The following is a 20141-nucleotide window of genomic DNA, read 5'->3' as shown; positions in this document are numbered from 1 at the left end:
AAGAACCTACATCCCACATCAACATCTATCAAATGGATAGATTACGTAAAACCCTTTGAGCAAATATATAATCACATACCACACTCATCGACGCATTTTATGCCACATGAATTGATGCTTACTGAACCTCCAGACGAGCACTGGATAAAATCAGTAATTCACCGTCCAAGGGTATCTCATGAAGATAAAATTAGTGAAGCTTTGAAAAACTTACAAAAACATTTCATACAACATTAGAAATATCATGATTCGTGTGTGCACATTGTTATCAAATTCCAAATTGGTGAGAAAGTTCTAGTTAAGTGGTAAATCACCACTCCTTAAGAAACTGAATCAAAAATGGGAGAGATTATACATTGCACATTTCGTAATAGCAGAAATTCCACATGAAGGAATCTATTTATTGAAAATATCATTCAGTGACAAAGTCAAGGGACTATACAATGAGATAGATTTAAAAACTATTATGAATGATTATACATTAGTAGACAAAGTACTACTTACCCACTTGAAGCAATGACCTTTATTTAAGGAGTATAAGTATTTGTATGTGAGCAACCTTACCAAATATGTGATCTGTACATAGATTTCATGATTTATGTATAACAAATGTGAATTTTTTTCTTTCTGTATTTAGCTTATACGTTTTCCTTTCTGAGTTAGTTAAGCAGATATCTTCATTTAATAATCAAGGATAATTTTTCGAACAGAACTTTTTCAAACATTATTTATTGCTTCAATGGATATGATGAATAACTAGTGATTTCATAAATAAAGTTGAAAAAATCATTTGAACTTTCTTTACGAAGTCAATGAGTAAACTCAAACTTCGAATTGCTTGACGAAGAGTAAATTCCATTTTTCCAATTACTTATCAAATAATTTAGATTTTTGTGCTAAGGTGTTATTTGCAATGTATGTATATAAAACCCTAATATAGACGGTCTCTAGAGAATCAAAGGTGTTACCTTGCTTAAACCATTAGATTATACATCCTTCTGATGCATATGTGGTAGCCTTTTGGATAAATTTCGTGCAATTTTAAAATCGTAAGTAGGACGCGGAATCGCGAGATTTTCTCTACTTGGCCAAGCAACGAGTATCATTTGAATGAGAAAGGAAGTTATGCTTTCTTTCCTGTGAATATGTAAATGGTTACGAGTAACTGAATTATGAGTAGTTTATACTTCTAATTTCATTGTAATTCTTTATGAACAGTGATGATGATCTCCTGGTCAGTGACCATTACTGTGAAATTCAGTATATGGACCTCCAACGCGAGTATAAATGCGAGTATAAATAAATGTACACAGACAGCAATGAACTTTCACAGAACTGTGTTTCAAAGAATGCTTAGATATTGGAACTATAAAACTTGTCCATGGTGAATACGTTGATTGAGACTTTTAAAATAAAGCGTCATCGTATTTTTCACTGAACAGTGTTGTCATTTACTGGAACATACACTACTGGCCATTAAAATTGGTACACCATGAAGATTTCATTCTACAGACGTAAAATTTAACCAACAGGAAGAAGATGCTGTGATATGCAAATGATTAGATTTTCAGAGCATTCACACAAGGTTGGCGCCGGTGGCAACACCTACAATGTGGTGACATGAGGAAAGTTTCCAACCGATTTCTCATACACAAACAGCAGTTGACCGACGTTGCCTGATGAAACATTGTTGTGATGCCTCATGTAAGGACGAGAAATGCGTACCATCACGTTTCCGACTTTGATAAATGTCGGATTGCAGCCTATCGCGATTGCGGTTTGTCGTCTCGCGACATTGCTGCTCGCGTTGGTCGAGATCCAATGACTGTTAGCAAAATATGGAATCGGTGGGTTCAGGAGGGTAATACGGAACGCTGTGCTGGATCCCAATGTGTTACGACCCGTGGCTCTACCCTTCATTCGATCCCTGCGAAACCCTACACTTCAGCAAAATAATGCACGACCACATGTTACAGGTCCTGTACGGGCCATTCTGGATACAGAAAATGTTCGACTGCTACCCTGGCCAGCCCATTCTCCAGAGCTCTCACTAATTGAAAACGTCTGGTCAATGGTAGCCGAGCAACTGGCTTGTGACAATACGCCAGTCACTATTCTTGATGAACTGTGGTATTGTGTTGAAGCTGCATGGGCAACTGTACCTGTACCTGCCATCCAAACTTTGTTTGACTCAATGCCCAGGCGTATCAAGGCCATTATTACGGCCAGAGGTGGTTGTTCTGTGTATTGATTTCTCAGGATCCATTCACCCAAATTGCGTGAAAATGTCAGTTCTAGTATAATATATTTGTCCAATGAATACCCGTTTATCATCTGCATTTCTTCTTGGAGTAGCAATTTTAAGGGCCAGTAGTAAATATTAAAACTGAAGGTTGTCACAACATACTGTGTGTAAAATAATCTTATTTGAAGAACAGTGATACCATGTCAGGTACATCAATGCATATAAACTGTGTGAAGTGTTTCATTCAGTGACCATAAACTGCGATCAGACAGAAAGTGATCTCCGCATTTTGTGCTGCAACCAAAACGAAAAACAAGTGTGATCAATAGGACAGAATCAGCCCAGGAACTGAAAACCTTATCAATTTGTTAAAGACAATGATTCGTATGTGTTGTCAGAACATTGTGTCAACGTTCTTGCATTGGCATGAACGTTTCATCGCCAGCCGCACTAGCGTCGTCTGAACCATCGTTGAAAAAGTTTATGCAGCGCCGTGCGAAGGCGGCGAATGTTTGCCGAACTGCCTGTAGAGAGACTTCGGACGCAACGGCTATTAAGTGCACTTCGTGTTCAGATCAAAATGGCTCTGAGCACTACGGGATTTGACATCTGAGGTCATCAGTCCCCTAGACTTATAACTACTTAAACCTAACTAACCTAAGGACATCACACACATCCATGCCCGAGGCAGGATTCGAACCTGCGACTGTAGTGGACGCGCGGTTCCAGACTGAAGCGCCTAGAACCACTTGGCCACTACGGCCAGTCCACATTCAGTGAAATATTATGAAAGAATGGCAGATTCAGGAATCGGCACCTGCCTAATAAAACAACTTACCTTACAGGGCGATAAGCTAGCATCTACAAATACAGCTATTATAACATGTACTTTGTTTTTTCAATACCACCTACACCGAGCTGCCATCCGTCCATAACAGGCAGCGATCCAGAGAAATGCAAGTGCCCCTGCTCAAGAGGCAGGAAGAATGAAAATCGCAGCCAGCAGCCATCAGTGAATCGCAGCAGGTCCATCTGGACCTAATACCTACTGACGGGGGGCGAGAACTGTACCTGACAGTCCCCACCGGCCGCCGTTCCAAGCGACACAATTTTGTTTTCGATTTTTTCGTCACCTCAACCAACGTTTCAATCAAGTCATTCATCATTACACCAGATGAAGATTTAAATAGAAAGATATCATGAAAAGTAAAATACCCACAATAATACACTACTCACACACAGTAAAGTACTATTGAAACCTGGTTAATTCACAGTAATACAAATTTTTATGCAAATATATTGTGAATTATTTAAGATTTTTCCTTTTTTCAATTTATGATGTATTGTTAATCATAATCCAGAGGAATATCCTTTTCTGTACTAATATGACGTTAATAACAAAAAGTATATTATTGTACTATGATAATGTAATTAATTGAGATTTAAGTTAAATATTTAAGAATTCATAAGATATCAACATGGTAGAACACTAGTTGAATGTCTTGACTTTAAATATTTACTATCTGTTAATATTCTACAAAAGCATAACTTCCAAATAGTGCAAACTAAAAATTAGTGAATGCCAGTGTAAATGGAATTTTATTGAAACCATCAATAATTATGCAGTGTCTAACTACTATTTTAAACATCATGAACACCTGATTGTAGTATCACTAGTAGACATGCACAAACCTCGGCTCATGGGGTCGATTTTGTTTTAAACGGTTTTGTTTCCCCTGGACCCTCCACTGCTGAATTGGCGAGCCTGTCGAAATTTAACAAAACTGTAGTCAAAATGTGATAATACACATATCAGTGATAGAAAGCCATTGTAAAGGGAATTAAACCCTATGATCAATTCAAATAACCGATATCTGTCTATGACTAACCATAGAATCTACTATTACAAAAATGAATGATAATTTCAAAAATATTGTAAATAGTTTTTAAATTCCTGTCCATGGGGCGGTATAATATTGTGCCCTGCCTGCAACATAATAACATACTATTTTCTTTTTCTATCAGAATATTAGGGTTTAAAGATATAATTTAACCGCTGAGTCTATGAACTGTGCTGCAAGTCAGCGAGTATGTATGCCCAGAATAATGAGATCAGTGTATCATTATCATCTGTATTTTGTCCTATATAAGAATGCACGCTGGTCTTTTTTTTCTCTTCTTTAATCATCCGCCTGTCTGACAGCATCTGGTGACTGTCAAAGAACAGGATGTCCAAGCGTTAACAACAATGGCTGACATAGTTTACGCAATACTAGACAATACGCGAGCAGCATGTGTAACGACGGTAGTGCATGGTCAAGTGCAATAAGAAACAGCATCAGTACAGAAAGGACAACAGGTAGATTTGACAAAACAACTGCAAGAGATTATGGGGCAACTTACTACATTGCGAAGGCATGTGTTGCAGTTATTGGAGAGCAAGAGGAAATTATTTGGACAGAAGCCAAGAAACAATGATATTACCGAAGTTAGCCAATAAGAATGGATGTGTTGATATCACTGGCAGTTCTGTGGTAGAGCACCATGTGCATACCCAAATGGTAGCAACAGGTGGCAGTAAGCGCAGCAGGCTGCAATACACGAGAAGAGCGCCTTTAGTTGGGATGTAAGATCACTGAGGGACACAGTACATTAAGTAATTTGACCAGTTTACTTATTCCATCACAGAGATTGTACGTCAAGTACGTGAGATCAGGCCACTACTAGTTAATCGACACAGGATGAGACATTAGTGCACTGCCTTTCAGGGGCTGTGAGACTGCAGCTGCATGTCTGTGAACGCATCCAATAGCAGCAAATAAGTCACCAAGAAATTCTTATTGATAATTTGGAGGTAGGTATGGGGTCCCAAAATAGTTTCAAGAGGAATTTTGTGCTGGCAGAGATATCAGGGGCCATGTTAGGTATGGATTTCTTGTGACACATGAAGATTGAAGTAAATATTAGCAAGGTACGGGTTAAAAAAGACTGTGAAGTAGTTATAGGTACACTTGGACAAAACACATATTCCAGCATGGACCTCATGTACAATGGTGTGACACAGGGCAAAAAAAGGCAGCACAGCGGTACTTACGCCAAATGTTTTGCACAACACAGTGCACCACATTCATACTGTGCCCAGTCAGTCGGTATCGCAATGATCTCAGAGATTAAGCACAGGTCATATGAAACGTCCCCTTTCAACAATTGTACATGACTGTGCTTAAACTGATACACAATTTTTTTTTGCACAACGCAATCTGACTTTCGAAAATCCCTACAAAAGAATGGCCCTGACTAACATTAACCTATACGTTTCACAAATCACTTACCTCACAAAAATCTTGGTTACTCGAACTACTGCAATACAGCGAGCACCACTACTGCCAGCTAAATAAAAGATTCAAACTACGGAAGGCACTAACTACTGATAGGGATAGTTAGCAAATGAAAGATTTTAATACAGAACAAACAATGTATTTAACTTAATAGTCATAATATATATAGCAGTTCATGACAAATTACAAAAAAACCTAAACAGCCTACTTACATAGCCCCATGCTCTCTACAAAAAATTTTACAAATTCTTTTGGGCAGTGGCCAATAATGATTTGATAAAATTTTTCATAATTACAATAACAAAGATAATGCACACACTTATTGATACAATGTTGGTCAAAAGCTAAAATTTTCTCGCAGTGATAAAGACAGCCCTGATCATTCATCACAGGAAAATAGCAGTGTTTTTCTCAAAGTCTGAGCAGTAAAAGAGAATGCACACGGAAGGAGTGGATTTCCATGCAGTCTTGAATAAGTAGTGTTGTCCTTCCAACGGAAAGACAGTGCCGACTCTTGATATGCAGACAGGTAATGGGCCACAACAGAGCAAACCCACCACAGAGTCAGTCGAAGTTTAAGAATATTGGTAGGTAGGTCATCACAGAGTAGACCCACTGTAGTCCTGGTAGAGATTATGGTATTGGTGGGCCACCAGAAGTGCAGACCCACTGCAGTCCTTGTAGAAATAATGGTACTGGTGAGTCAGCAAAGGTGTAGACCCACTGTAGTCCTTGTAGAAATAATGGTATTGGTGGGTCATCAAAGGTGCAGACCCACTGTAGTCCTTGTAGAGACGGCCAGCAGCCATCTGTTGCAAATGTGCAGGTACACAATCACCATCGAAGAGTCTTGCGGACAATATAGCAAGTCCATAAACCACCACTTGTGCACTCACAAAGTTTCTGGAATTGTCCTTACAACCAGCAATGCTGTTATCCAGTCCCTTGCTGAATCATTAACACACGTGCAAACACTAACAGTCCCTACTTCTCACATATTGTCCATATACTATGATTAACAGAAACGTGTGCAGTGAAATGATACTTAATTTGAAGAACTGGTGTGAATTACAATTTTATAACATAAGAAAACAATAACAAAGGTACAAAATACATCATTAAAGACATAATAATACAGATAACATTTGTAGTAATACAGGCTTTACAAAAGAATAGAAATAGATATATACATCAGTGTTACAGGAATTATGACATAAGTAAATACATAAAAGATCAGAATAACTTTTGAAACATCAACTTCACACATGAGCATTAAAACAGACCAGAATAAATAATGTCTAAACATCTTTACAAAGAAAATAACATATTATAAATGCAAATTATATTTGAGGATAACAGTATTCCTCATCATAGTGAATGTAGCTTAGTACTAGAACAGAAAAAAATTTCTGTGAAACAGTACACAGAGACAGGAAGAGAAGAAATACACAAGGGTACACAAACACATAGCATAATAATACAAAAGGAAAGGACAGGGTTTGTTTTACTGCAGTATTTTGCAAACAAAACTTTCTTTACTTCCTGGCGATCTCCCTTCATTCATCATTACTCCCAAAAAGTCCTATCTATACCTGCTTTCTGTATTCTCTTCATATTTCTTTCAAAATAATTATTTCTCAGTGCACAATACTCATTTTTGCCAAATCTGTTGCTTATATCTTCTCAATGCGTTTCTTCCAATTCATCGCAACTCATTCTCTTATATAGTCTACCCCCTCTTAAGCTAACTTAAATCTACTGAGCTCAGATGTTAAATTAAGGGGCGAGGCAATGCAGCAGCACGAAACAATTAACACAAACAGCAATGAAAAAATGGAAATTTGCAAAGCAAGCTACAGTAAATCTAAATTACCAAGCAATTCAACATTACAACTAATATGAGGCAATGCGCAGCAAACAAGAAAAATAAATCTGGCTCAGCAGAGTAACACAAATTAAAATTCAGTAGCACTATGCCTGGCAACCAGCAGCAGAAGCAAAGGTAATAAATTATATCTAAACATGACAAAGCTCAAGCAGAAAAAATAGTACACTAAAGATAACAATGCAGATAAGGGAAATGTATAATCACATCTTAATGTCTAAGTAATTAAAGTGGTGCACCACAACTATTTCTACAAAAGAAATTACCAAGTACTTGAAAAGAAAATTATGAATGCAGTTCCTGTGAAGGTAAATGTCTTTTTGTGCTCCCTCATTTTTTTAAAAAAATTATTGTTTACTCGATCTGTAGACAGAAAATATTTATATTAGTACATCTATAAAATTTTATTTTAACCAATGCTGCAGTGCCGCTAGAAACTAGATATTAAACAAAATGGGCAAAGCAAGGCGTCAAACAGCATTCACTAGCCATATGGCATTTCATAATGCAGTAAACAATCTTTCAACTAGCAAGACAATAGACATAAAATGTTTCTCATCATTTCATTTCCGTAAATATCATAAATTAAGAGCTCCACAGTGTAATCATATGTTTTCAAGTTCGAGCGTGTCGTATTTGCGATGCTTTCTACAAAGGAATGTCAATAGCGAGGATGATGGCCTCCTTTTTTTTTTTTTTTTTTTTTTGCACCTAATGGTTTTTTTTGTCAGACGTCTACCTCTCAGCTGGGCGCCCAAAACGCATTACGCCAAGGTAACTTACCTTTCTTGCTGAAATATTTACTACTGCAGTTTCCGCCACAGTGACAGTCTCACAGGTCGAAAATTTACGTTACAAATGTGTAGAAACAAAATCCTGTAAATATAACAGTGTCCAAAAAATTTTCGTCGGCATTGTGGTACATTCAAGCATTTACACACATTTCATAACTCTTAAAGTACGATTCTTGGTTTCCAACATCCTGTTCCACAAATCAGAGTCCCTAACCATTACTCATTATTCCTTACCTCATTATACATATACATATTCATCGACACTTCTTCAATATTTCATCATGAGAAATACGTAGCATAATAAACATTCCTCAACAACATAATACACATCGTCGTCGTAATAATAACATCATAACACCTCAGTCAAATCTCAAAATCGTCATAGCTTTCTGCAATAATGTCAAAACCTAAAAAAATTCTCTCCTCATGTCAAAAGTGTCATCTCCCTCAAACGTACTTTAAAAATCATAATCCCATACCAAATACATCATTCAAAGCTCTCATAGTATCACAATGGTTCCGAAAAAATATGAACAGTTCACAAAGTACAGACAAAATACGATTTCGTAAGTGTGTAGTTACCCAACTGTGTAATTACGTAAACATCTGTCACTGATGTAGTAAAATAAATATTTGTCTCTCTCAGTTAAATGATCAGATAGCTGTGTAATTCTGTGTTAGAGAAATATGGTACCGATGTGTAAAGTTGTATAAGCAAATACCATATTAGCTAGGGCTCCTTGTGCTTGCCACACACATGGTACCCAAAGTAGGCGTGTACCCCCCTGAGGATTAATGTAATTATACCCTCAGGTGTTACAGATTACAGCAATGAAATGAAATGTATCACGGAAAACCTTTGTATCATTGTACTTCAAATATCTTTCAAAATAAATGATTTAAGTACAAAATTAATCACTCAAATACGTGTCCTGTAGCGCTAAATGTGCGTCTTGCTGTAAGATAATCTCTGTAAAAATGTGTCGTAGTTATTGTCCTCCGAAAGCTAAGTTCTGCAAAAGCCAATGTACTTACCTCATGATAAACAAAAGTGAAATGCTTTGCGTATAGATATCGTAGTTATTACGTACAGTACCGTGATCAAGAAAGTACTACACTGTAACATATTGTTGTGCTAATAAAAAAAAGGCTGTCTTATTGTAGCTATACCACAAAGTCACTATTAAACATGTTTTACTTTCCAGAAGAATTAAGAAAAACTGTGCAGATATAAAGCAGATACAGCACAAAAGCAATAATGTAAATTGTGTCACACATTGGTAGCGTCGTGATATAATTGTGTAGCTGTCAAAGAAACCAAGTGCTAAGTCATCTTTAATCCCACAGAAAGTACTTCAAATAAAGAATGTCTTTTCAAGTAAACCAAAATGTTGCATGAAAATCTCATTAGCAGTACCAGTATATGTTCTAAGTATGTAAGTCTTATAGTCGTTACGTAATCGTGCAACTAACAAGCAAGAATGTACACACACAATAACACTGTGACGTCTGTTCACTATAACAATGCATTCGTAATTTCTGTCTAAATAAGTTCTCTTGGTTCTTGACTGGATATTTAACTTCAAACATTGTTGCATGTTAACAGATCCTAAGTCTGAAAAAGCATACTAGAAATGTAAAGTAAAAAATTTTATAGCAAAGACAAAGTTAAAACGCGAATTATCTCTCAATAAACGGTTTTACATGTGAAATGTGGTGTAATCCTTTACCTTTCCTCAGTACGAGGTAAATCAACTTGAACGCAATTATGCGGTATATGTCGGTAAATAATGCTAAAATTTTTCTCAAAGTTAGTGTCTATGTTATTTTTCTCTGAGCCAGCCGGCGCACGTGGCTGCCTGTGGTGCGAGTCATTGTCTGTTCCTTTGTTGGCGCGCGTCGTTATTGGGATTAGGAGACCTAACTTCTACAAATTTGCCTTGCCGAGAGGGCCCAGCTCTGTTAGAATCCCGCCAGCTCTGATGAAATTCACGTCTGCCGTTTTGTCGGTAGTTTACATAGTTTCTTGTTTGTCGGTCATGTGGTGGAGAATTTCTCCCTGAATCGTAACTGCGCGCTGGACCATTGCATCTAAAGTTATTCTGTCTCCCTTGATAATAATAGTTCTGGTTAGCATATTGTCTGTTTCTATGATTGTCTCTGTCATATTCATTACTACGGAAATGCGAACTTTCTCTGTAACTATTACTCTGCCAGTGGTTGTCATACGGGTGGTGTCTGTTTTGGTCACGATTTACGTTGCAGGAATAGCCTTGACGTGTCCAGTTATTATTTCTTTCATCGCGGAATTGTGACGGATGTGACCTGTAATTGTTATGTTCCTGTTTCCGCGTTCCGCGATTGTCAGTGTCAATTTCCAATTCTTGTAAGAGTCCCTGAAAAGCTTCAATGTCGTCTTTGCAACGTCCTGCCAAAATAATATGTCGTAAACGTTCAGGCAATTTGATTAAGCAAATGCGGATGAGTTCTGAGGGGCTGTATGGGTTTGACAGGTACTGATTCTTGCCAACATGTCTTCAAAATATTTCACAAGACTGGAAAATTCAGATTGTTCGAAATGTTTCACCATTATGATGCCATGTTTTACTCGGTCTTGTGTGGCTTGAGACCAATATGCTGAGAGGAAGGCATGATAAAAATCTCCTTCACTGTGACAATCGTGAATGACCGATCGCATTCTTACAGCTGGTTCATTCTCCAAGTAGCCACACATAAATTCTAACCTGTGCTCCAATGACCAGTTGGGAGGAAAACAATGAGAGAATTGATGAAGCCACGCTTGTGGATGAATGTCGTTGCCAGAATTCTTAAATGTTTTGAATTTACGTGTAGTAATGAACAGCTTATAGTCAAAATCATCGTGTCGGCGAGTCGCATATCGGTCATTGTTAGGTCGTGTGGGTGGTTCCATCTCAAAATTCGGTGCACATTGCCAGTTTCTTTCATAACTTCCGAAATGCCCTGTGTTATTATTTTGCGTCTTTTCCGTATTTCTAAGTCCCTCTTCCCATGTTGGAGCGCGAGTGTCCTCTGACATTTGTAATTTTTGTATTACTTGTGCCAACTGATCTTGTACTTCCCGGATTTCTCCTTTGTATTGCGTATTAATTTGATTCTGATTTTGTTTCAATTTCTTAATTTGTTCATACTCTTCTGTGTCAGTGATGGCTACAGGTCTTGTTTCATTCAGATCATCATCTACCTTTGCACATAAGTTAGTGAACTGATCCGAAAGTTCGGCTACTTTTTCCTATAGTGTACTTATTTCCTCAGTGTGTTTTTCTGAACCAAGTTTCAGAGTATCTACTGTGTCCTTTAAGTTTTCCTGAGTTTTTGCAAGTTGTGTAACCGAATCGGTAGATGCAACTGAGTCAAATTTAGCTTGCAAGGTCTCATGATTTTCATGAACAATAGTTTGCAGTTCTTTTATGGCTGCTTCGTGATTCTGTAATGCATTTTCATGCCGCGAAAAAATAGGTTGAAAATGCTCACAAATTTGAGTTTTTACGTCATTACAGACTTTTTGACATTTCGATTCAATGTTATGTAACTCAGTAGTTAAATCTTCACGTGTTTGTTCAAGAGTTTGTTCCAATGAGTCTAACTTTTTAAGATTTTGTTCCACTGTGTCTAACTTTTTAAGATTTTGTTCCACTGTGTCTAACTGTTGCTGTGTTTGTCTCAGGTGTTGTTCCATTGTGTCTAACTTTTCAAGCTTTTGTCCCATTTGTTGCATTAATTGTAAAAACAATGCATTGGTGTCTGAAACATGTTTCTCAGTGCTTTTCGGCAGTGAATTTGCACCGGCAACATTCACATTTTGACAAGCGGAAAATGTGTCTTGACTCATTTGAGAAAGCGGTGAGAACCCAAAACCTGAGTCTACAGTATTTGCAATATTGTGTTCTGTCATTCCCGATTCCTGAGGCGAGCTGTTGCCGACCGATCGATCGATAATGCTTCCCTGTTCACTACCTGTTTCACTGTCTACACCATTATTTGACGCCCGCTCCATTTTCCTATGCACAGTTACCAAATTACTACTTTGAACATTAGTAAATTCATTACTCGGGGGCGCTGATATGCTACGCTCGTCGTCACTATTATTTCTCAGTTTACTTTGGAGCCTAGTGTTACGTTTTTCACACGCCATTATTGTCACAATATTTCACACGATAACACAGAAAAGCACAATTTGAAGAGCAAAATAAGATAACACATTAACATAGAAATGGAAATAATGTCTACTTAAACACTTGGTGCAAATCTACATGCATGTCACAACTGTTTTATTGTACAACAATGAAAGACTGCAACTACAAAGGAGATTCTCTCTACAATTACGCGCTAGCAATAAACAAAATCTACGCTAATTACACAAACTACAAGGAAAAAATCAGAAGATTCCAGTGAGGTATCCTGGCAGGGTCGCCATATGAAACGTCCCCTTTCAACAATTGCACATGACTGTGCTTAAACTGATACACAATTTTTTTTTGCGCAACGCAATCTGACTTTCGAAAATCCCTACAAAAGAATGGCCCTGACTAACATTAACCTATACGTTTCACAAATCACTTACCTCACAAAAATCTTGGTTACTCGAACTACTGCAATACAGCGAGCACCACTACTGCCAGCTAAATAAAAGATTCAAACTACGGAAGGCACTAACTACTGATAGGGATAGTTAGCAAATGAAAGATTTTAATACAGAACAAACAATGTATTTACCTTAATAGTCATAATATATATAGCAGTTCATGACAAATTACAAAACTCCGCCATCTCTCTCCCCACATCCACTACTGCTGGCGGCTCACCTCCAACTGCGCAACACTATGCGCTGTTCACATCCTGCTGCCGCTGCCCAACACTACAATGGCAGACAACAATGCAAACTAGACACAGACTGCACACAGCACAGCCAGTGATTTTTATACAGAGGTGGCGTTACCAATAAAAAAACCTAAACAGCCATTTCAAAAATGGTTCAAATGGCTTTGAGCACTATGGGATAACATCTGAGGTCATGAGGCCCCTAGAACTTAGAACTACTTAAACTTAACCAACCTAAGGACATCACACAAATCCATGCTGGAGCAGGATTCGAACCTGCGACGGTAGCAGCAGCGCGCTTCCGGACTGAAGCGCCTAGAACCGCTCGGCCAGCGCAGCCGGCGGTCGTTTTTTAGCAGTCAAGGCTGAATTTGAGGATCTGCTTAAAGCCGATCTAACAGCCCATGGGAATCTCTGTTGCACTTGGTGAAAAATAAAGATGGTACATAGACCGCTTGTGGTAACTATTGGATGCTAAATACCCAAAGTCCCACATCGTTACCCAGTACCCAATATCAGAGATTTCCCACATAAGCTAGCTGTTGACATAGTATTTAGTGGCATGGCTGCAAAAGCCATACCACTCACAGAAGGAGGTGTACCAAAGACAGTTATCATAACAACATTTTGGTTAGTTGAATACATCTGGATGACATTTTGCCTCAAGAATGAGGTACAGACATGACAGAAGTTTATAAATGAGGTACTAAGAGAGTGGGAGTATTGTTTTGCTTACTTGGATGACATCTTGGTGTTCTTTGGCTCAAACGAGCTGCATGAAGAGCACCTCAAGGCCGTTTTCGAGCGAATTAATAAATTTTGTCATAGTGATCAATGTGGTGAAATGCATGTTTCAACAACAGTAAGTGACATTTCTGGGACCGAAGCTGAACTATCACAGCAAAAGTGTTATTGACAGCTTAGAAGATTTTTAGGGATGGTAAATTTCTACCGCCAACACCAGCCAAGAGCAGCTGATATCCAAGCACTGTCATCAGCGGCACTGGAAAGAACATGAGCAGCCAACTGCACCTACAGTGGACCACAGAAATACAGAAAGCATTCGATCAGGTGAAGACAGACTCACAAATGGCAGTTCTGTTAGCATGTTGGTACACACAGTACCACACACACAATTGTCTACAGTGGTCGACGCTAGCCAATGAGCATTAGGGGTAGCACTCCATCAATATGCGAATTAGCAGTGGCAACCTTTGGATTTTTTAATTCATGTAAACTCACAGCAGGAAAGTGGAGTGCATATGGCAGGTAGTTCCTAGCAATTTATGAGACTATGAAATATTTTCATCCTTACATAGAAACCAGGACTTTTACAATTTAAACCAACCACAAACCGATAACGTTTGCGTTTCGGTAAACTGAAGGACAACTGTTTCCCATGGCACTTCCAAAAGTTGGATTTTATAGCCAATTTAAAATAGACTTTCACCATATCAAAGGGGCTGGAAACGTCGTGTCGATTTTGAATCCAGAGTAGAAACGATTTCCCACACTACCGATTATGAAGAACTGGCAACAGCACAGGCCACAGGCCAACAAATACAACAGTTCAGGCAGGACAACACTGCTGCACTGCAGATTCGGCAGGTATGGTCGGCAGGGCCAAAAATCAGCACGTGGTATGATGTATCACTAGGCAAACATAGTCCTTTCGTTCCTGAGGAATTACAGAAGACTGTCTTTGATAGTGTTCATGGACTAGCTCACCCAAGTACAAATCCCACCATGGAACTTATAACGGACTGCTTTGTGTGGCCAAAGATTAAGAGGTTGTGCAAAGGCATGCTTGGCATGCCAGAAATGTAAGGTTGCTTAGCACATTCACAAACCACTAGGAGACTTCATGCAGACTACAGGACAATTCACACCCGTCCACTTGGACATCGTAGGACCATTGACGCCGTCAGAGGGGTATCATTATTTATTGATGGCTTTAGACCGTCGTATTAGATGGGTAGAAGCAGTGCCACTGGAATATATATTGGCTGATACAGAGGCATGAGTATTCTTACCTACACAGATTGCACAGTTCGAGTGTTGGTTGCATGTGACCACTGACCAAGGCCAAAACTGCACAGATTCAGACATCACTGCATGACTGCCTACCACCCAGCGAGTAACAGCATGATTCAGAAGTGGCATAGGACTTTAAAGGCTGCACTAAGTGCCATGATGAGAACTGAACTTCAGCATTGCTGGCCTCAGGACTGCTTGTAAACTAGAGTTAAAAGCTTCCACGGCAGAGTTAATTTATGGAGAAGCGCTACGAGTGCTGGCAGAGTTTTTCACTGTACCACTGAGCGACATGCCATACATCCTACACCAGATGCATGAACATAAGGCTAAGCTCCGCCCAGTACAGAGTTTTCAGCATGGCATAGGCAAACCGTTCATACACAAAGAACTAGGTTCTTGCTCTCGTGTCTGGTTGCAGACAGATGCAGTATGACTGCCATTGCAACGACCGTACTCTGGTCTGCATGAAGTATTGACAAGAGGCAAACATACAGTACCAATGGAAAACAGCAAGCGTCTCACAAGACAGAGTGAAACCAGTACGCATGCTTTTTCCAGAAGACGACAAAGAGCATGAACAACAAAATGAGATGGCCCCCGTTCAGCAACAAAGATAAGAGGAGGTGACGACACAAAATGATAGCCCACCAAGTCTAGCACGAGAGGCGAGCTAGAGGGAGAAGACACCGACTCCAACGACGTATTCCAGGGCGGGCCAAAGAATAACCTACAAATTCCCATGCGTCCGCAGAGCTTTGCTCTACTGTGGAGTCGGCGTCAAGCGAGGATAGTGCACGCAGCACACGTTGCCAGTTTATTCCTTGGAACTCATGAAGCAGCAGTTCCATTGTTCTTTGAGAGTTCGTTTATTCCTTTGTTCATAGTGTTTGCCGCTTTATCTTGAATTTTGTATTGCAATGACAAAACTAATTAATTATAGCTTCTGGAAGCTTATCATTTTGTCTGTAAATGGAATAAAACTAAGCAGGATCGCTATAATTTTTCTATTTACGTAGAACAATGTGACTATCTTATGGACAAGGGAGGAAATTGCATTTTAATAGTGCTAACATAGGAGTTTTATACGCCTCAGTTTGTGCAAAAACATTGTGCCAGATAAAACCGACAGATGCCACTGAATACTAGAGAGTGCTACACTCGCAAATCACGTTAACTAGCACATCCCATGTGACGTAGGTGCTGTGTCTCGTGAGACTGATTATCCCATCCGGATCCCCGTCAACGTTAGCTGTCTCGCTCCATCTAAGGACGGCTTTATGCTACCGTATCTGTACGACTGTCTGCACTATTTGTAATCAAGTATCGCAATTTCATTCCCTCGTTCATGGGTGTTATTGTGGATACTCGATACCATCGATTTCCTACATATTGAATTTCATTATTTGTTTTCTTTGTGAGTTTGAAGCTCCTTCTGATTTCCTTGGGACAACAGAAAGAACTGCAGTGGTTGTTTTCAGTGGTTGTTTGTTATTTGGTCATCACATTCAGATCAAGAGGCATACAGAAGTAAATTAAAAATTCTCTGAAGCTTACGATAAGTGGCGTTATCATAACAGTCATTAGTTGAGCTTTCTCGGTATCAGTTTTTGCAACCTTGCTTGCGTAGTAGTGTATATGTAACCAAATTCCTGTTACTTTTAGTCAACAAAGCGGTTTTTAGTAAACTGAATGCCACATAAACTGAAATGAGATATATGTTATAAATAAAATAGTTCACCAGAGCTTTCACCTGATTTTAAAGTATCTAAAGGAAAACCAGGTTATAATCCCTGGGCAGAAATGATTCTCATCAATTGAGGGTTCCCTTTCTGTTAAATGTCCCACAATAATGATTAGAGCTAATGTACAAAATTCCAGTAGTTATAAGTAAAACCTGTGTGTGTGAGTTCATATCGATTCAATGATACATTGATTTAAAATATACTTGCCAATGGAATGTCTGCCTTACGAAGATGTTTGTGAAATGGCGGTAATTCTAGACGAGCGTAATATATAGAAAATTTTGTGTTTGACAGCTTGAAATCCGTAATTAACAGTTCTGACAGCGTTGTGTTTTAAATATCTACTGTAAACTGAGACGGAATACAGAAGAGAGTGTGTCGTCTGATGTAATTATATTGTGTTATGTAAGATCGGTATATAGTTCTTTGTTGTGTGCCAGAGTTAAACGAGACGATCAAATAGTGCATATATTATTAGTAGATGCCAGCTACTGCACGTTCAATTATTATCTGACTATCTTTCAAAGTTTCTCATTTCTAGTTTCATTATTAAGCATTACAATCAGGGAATTGGGATAGAAAAAGAAAGGGCACTTTCCATTTAATCTTGTTATGTTTGTGGATTTCGTTACCTTTTATGTGCTTTATCCTAGTTGAGCTGTAGAGGAACTCAGGACAGCACACATTCCACCTTCATTTATACGAAATTAGTTTCAAATATGAGGACAAGGAATTCTAGTAAAAGGACTTCATTGCGTGCACATACTCCTGAAAGTGACGAATCGCCGGAGAAGATAAAAAGAGTGTCAACAATACAGAAAGGTGTTGGAGAAAAGGCAAAATCAATTAAAAATGACAGTATAACGTTCTCAGACAAAGGTTACGGTGGTAGTTCGTGCGAAGATGATACTGACTGGCAAAGAAGGGAAGCAACAAAAGCCTCAGATTCTGGAGTTCTGTCTGGCAAAAAACGCAAGAGTGAAGACGCGGCTGATGAATCATCAGACAGTAGTTCCGATGACTTTCTAGTGCCGACACAGTCACTTGACTTAAACTCAGATTTCTTCAAGATTGAAAAAAAACCAGTTTCCGATTTCACAGCAATAGAAAATAGTATTTTTGCTGACGTAAACAGGTTAAGTGAATCTGAAGACTCAGATGATGTGCAAGATTCGAAACCCATCGAAATAGAGAGAATAACGTGCAACCCAGGACTGGAAAAAGAAAATAAGACGATCAAGCCAGAACATTGTTCTGCAGGACCAGTAAACATAAAGGTGGAGGATGTTAGTGACATTAAACCAAGTTTAGTTCAAAGTGGAAAGAAGACGCTTAATGCAAAGCAGCGAAAGTCTTCTGATAAGAATGGCAAACAAAAGCAAAGTCAGCAAGGTAAGACATTGGTGAAGTCCAGTCATAACAAAGCGGAAAACGATGGCAGTATACAAAAGGTCAAAACACAGGGAACTGGCAGGAAGCAGCTTCAAAAAGTCAAAGTGGAAGCCTTTACCCCTGATGTAAGTAAATTGGATGTGTCACAACTGCTAGCTTTGGGAGAAGGTCAGGATCCTAACTATAAACCTAAAGCTGTCTCTAAAACAAAAAGAAAAAATGTCTCGAAGAAGAACGTGGAGAGTGAAGAGGAAGGAATTAGTGATTGGGAAGAAGTAGATACTGGTAATTTTGAAGAACAGCATATCAAACACAACATTCCTAAAGAAGGTATTGCTGTTACTGTGCAGGTTCCCAACATTCACCAGAAAAAGAAGAAGAAAGGTTTTGATATGGCAGCATACGTAAAACGTAGAATGAATAGGGTGCGGCGAGATATTCAAGTCCTTATGCATAAGGCACATTTGTTGTGTTGGATGGCTCATGGAAATTATGTGAATAAAATTCTGAATTCAGAAATTCTTATGGGATTGTCATTATCCTTGATACCTTCCAAGCACTGTTATCCTGACAAACATACAGATCTTGCCTATTTGCAACAAATTGTTCAGTGGTTTTCAAAAACTGTGGAAGTTCAAGAGAATGTTGATGACAAAGAAGATCTGTTAAGTTCATTGCAGGTTCAGTTTCAAAAGAAGGTTGCAAAATCAAGAAGGGACATGGTACTAATGTTTGTGTGTGTGTTGCGCTCTTTGGGAATCAACACAAGGCTTGTAATATCACTGCAGCCCCTGCCATTAAAGCCACCACTCTCAGAAATAAGTAACTTAACTTCAAAGAAACCATCAACTTCGAAAGGAAAGAAAATAAAGGGGGAGCAGCAAAAGAAGGCACAATCTGGGAGAAAAAAGGGTGCATCAGATACTTCAAAAGATGTCGTACGGAAAAGACGAGATGTCATGACTAAGGAAGAAGCTGTGAAGCGAATTAAAGAAGCAGCTGCAAAGAAAGTTGAACAAGCCGAGAAGTCAGATCAGAAAAAAAACAATGAAAGTTCTGTAGGCAATAAAAAAAATATAAAGTCTCAATCCGCAGGTGATTTATGTCGATCTTTGAGAGACAGAAAGTCTGTGAAGAAGTATGTAGATGATCGTGACACCACAGACGATGATGAAAAAGTTCAGTGTGATCGAGAAAGTGACAAGGAAACAAAAACAGTTAATACAAATTCCTCAGGTTCCAAGAAAAAGGTCAGTACCAATACTGAAAAAATAACTGTGAAAAATACAAAGAGGGATAAAGCAAGCACCACTTGTACAGTAACACATTCTTCTGGAAGTGAAAGTGATTATACTGCAGAATTTAAAGAGAAGAAAATTAGGAAAGTTAGAACTGACCGTAGGGTATTGTCGTCTGATTCAGTATCTGATGAAGCATGTAGGGCAGACACCAAGAAGAAGAAAGACCGATGTGACGTATGGTTAGAGGTGTTTTTGGAATCTGAAGAGAAATGGATCTGCGTGGATGTATATCACAGACAGATTCACTGTGTGCAAGAACTTTCGGTAAGTAACTCATTTCTCCTGCAAGCAGTTGTAGCCCATATGAAAACTTTCGTTTCTGCTGTTGTAAATACAGATTTTTAACACAGCAACTCATTTTGATGAGAAAAGAGAAAGAAAAAGAGATTTATGTCAGGATGTAGCATAAAAGTGTTATATAATACTATTTTTTGCAGTGGCTTACTATTCTTCAGCTGGACAGTGTCTTAGCATCATCTCTTGTTGTCTCTGATGGCTTGGAATTTCTTATGTGGTGTATTTTTCAAATGTTTTGCTTCTTGTTTTC

General features: G+C 38.6%; 1 protein-coding gene across 1 annotated transcript in view; it reads left to right on the top strand.

The window, feature by feature from the left end:
- The first annotated feature begins 17133 nt into the window (after positions 1–17133).
- The window catches only part of LOC124622647 (DNA repair protein complementing XP-C cells homolog), a 73239-nt gene continuing 70231 nt past the window's right edge, over positions 17134–20141 (top strand). Inside the window, exon 1 of the mRNA XM_047148425.1 lies at positions 17134–19858. Coding sequence (XP_047004381.1) covers positions 17621–19858 — 2238 coding nt within the window. The 5' untranslated portion in view covers positions 17134–17620. The remainder of the gene's footprint in view (positions 19859–20141) is intronic.

The sequence above is a fragment of the Schistocerca americana genome, chromosome 7, assembly GCF_021461395.2.
Source record: "Schistocerca americana isolate TAMUIC-IGC-003095 chromosome 7, iqSchAmer2.1, whole genome shotgun sequence".
Lineage (NCBI taxonomy): Eukaryota > Metazoa > Arthropoda > Insecta > Orthoptera > Acrididae > Schistocerca > Schistocerca americana.
The sequence above is the reverse complement of the archived record's forward strand: the minus strand, read 5'-3'. Positions and strand labels throughout refer to the sequence as shown.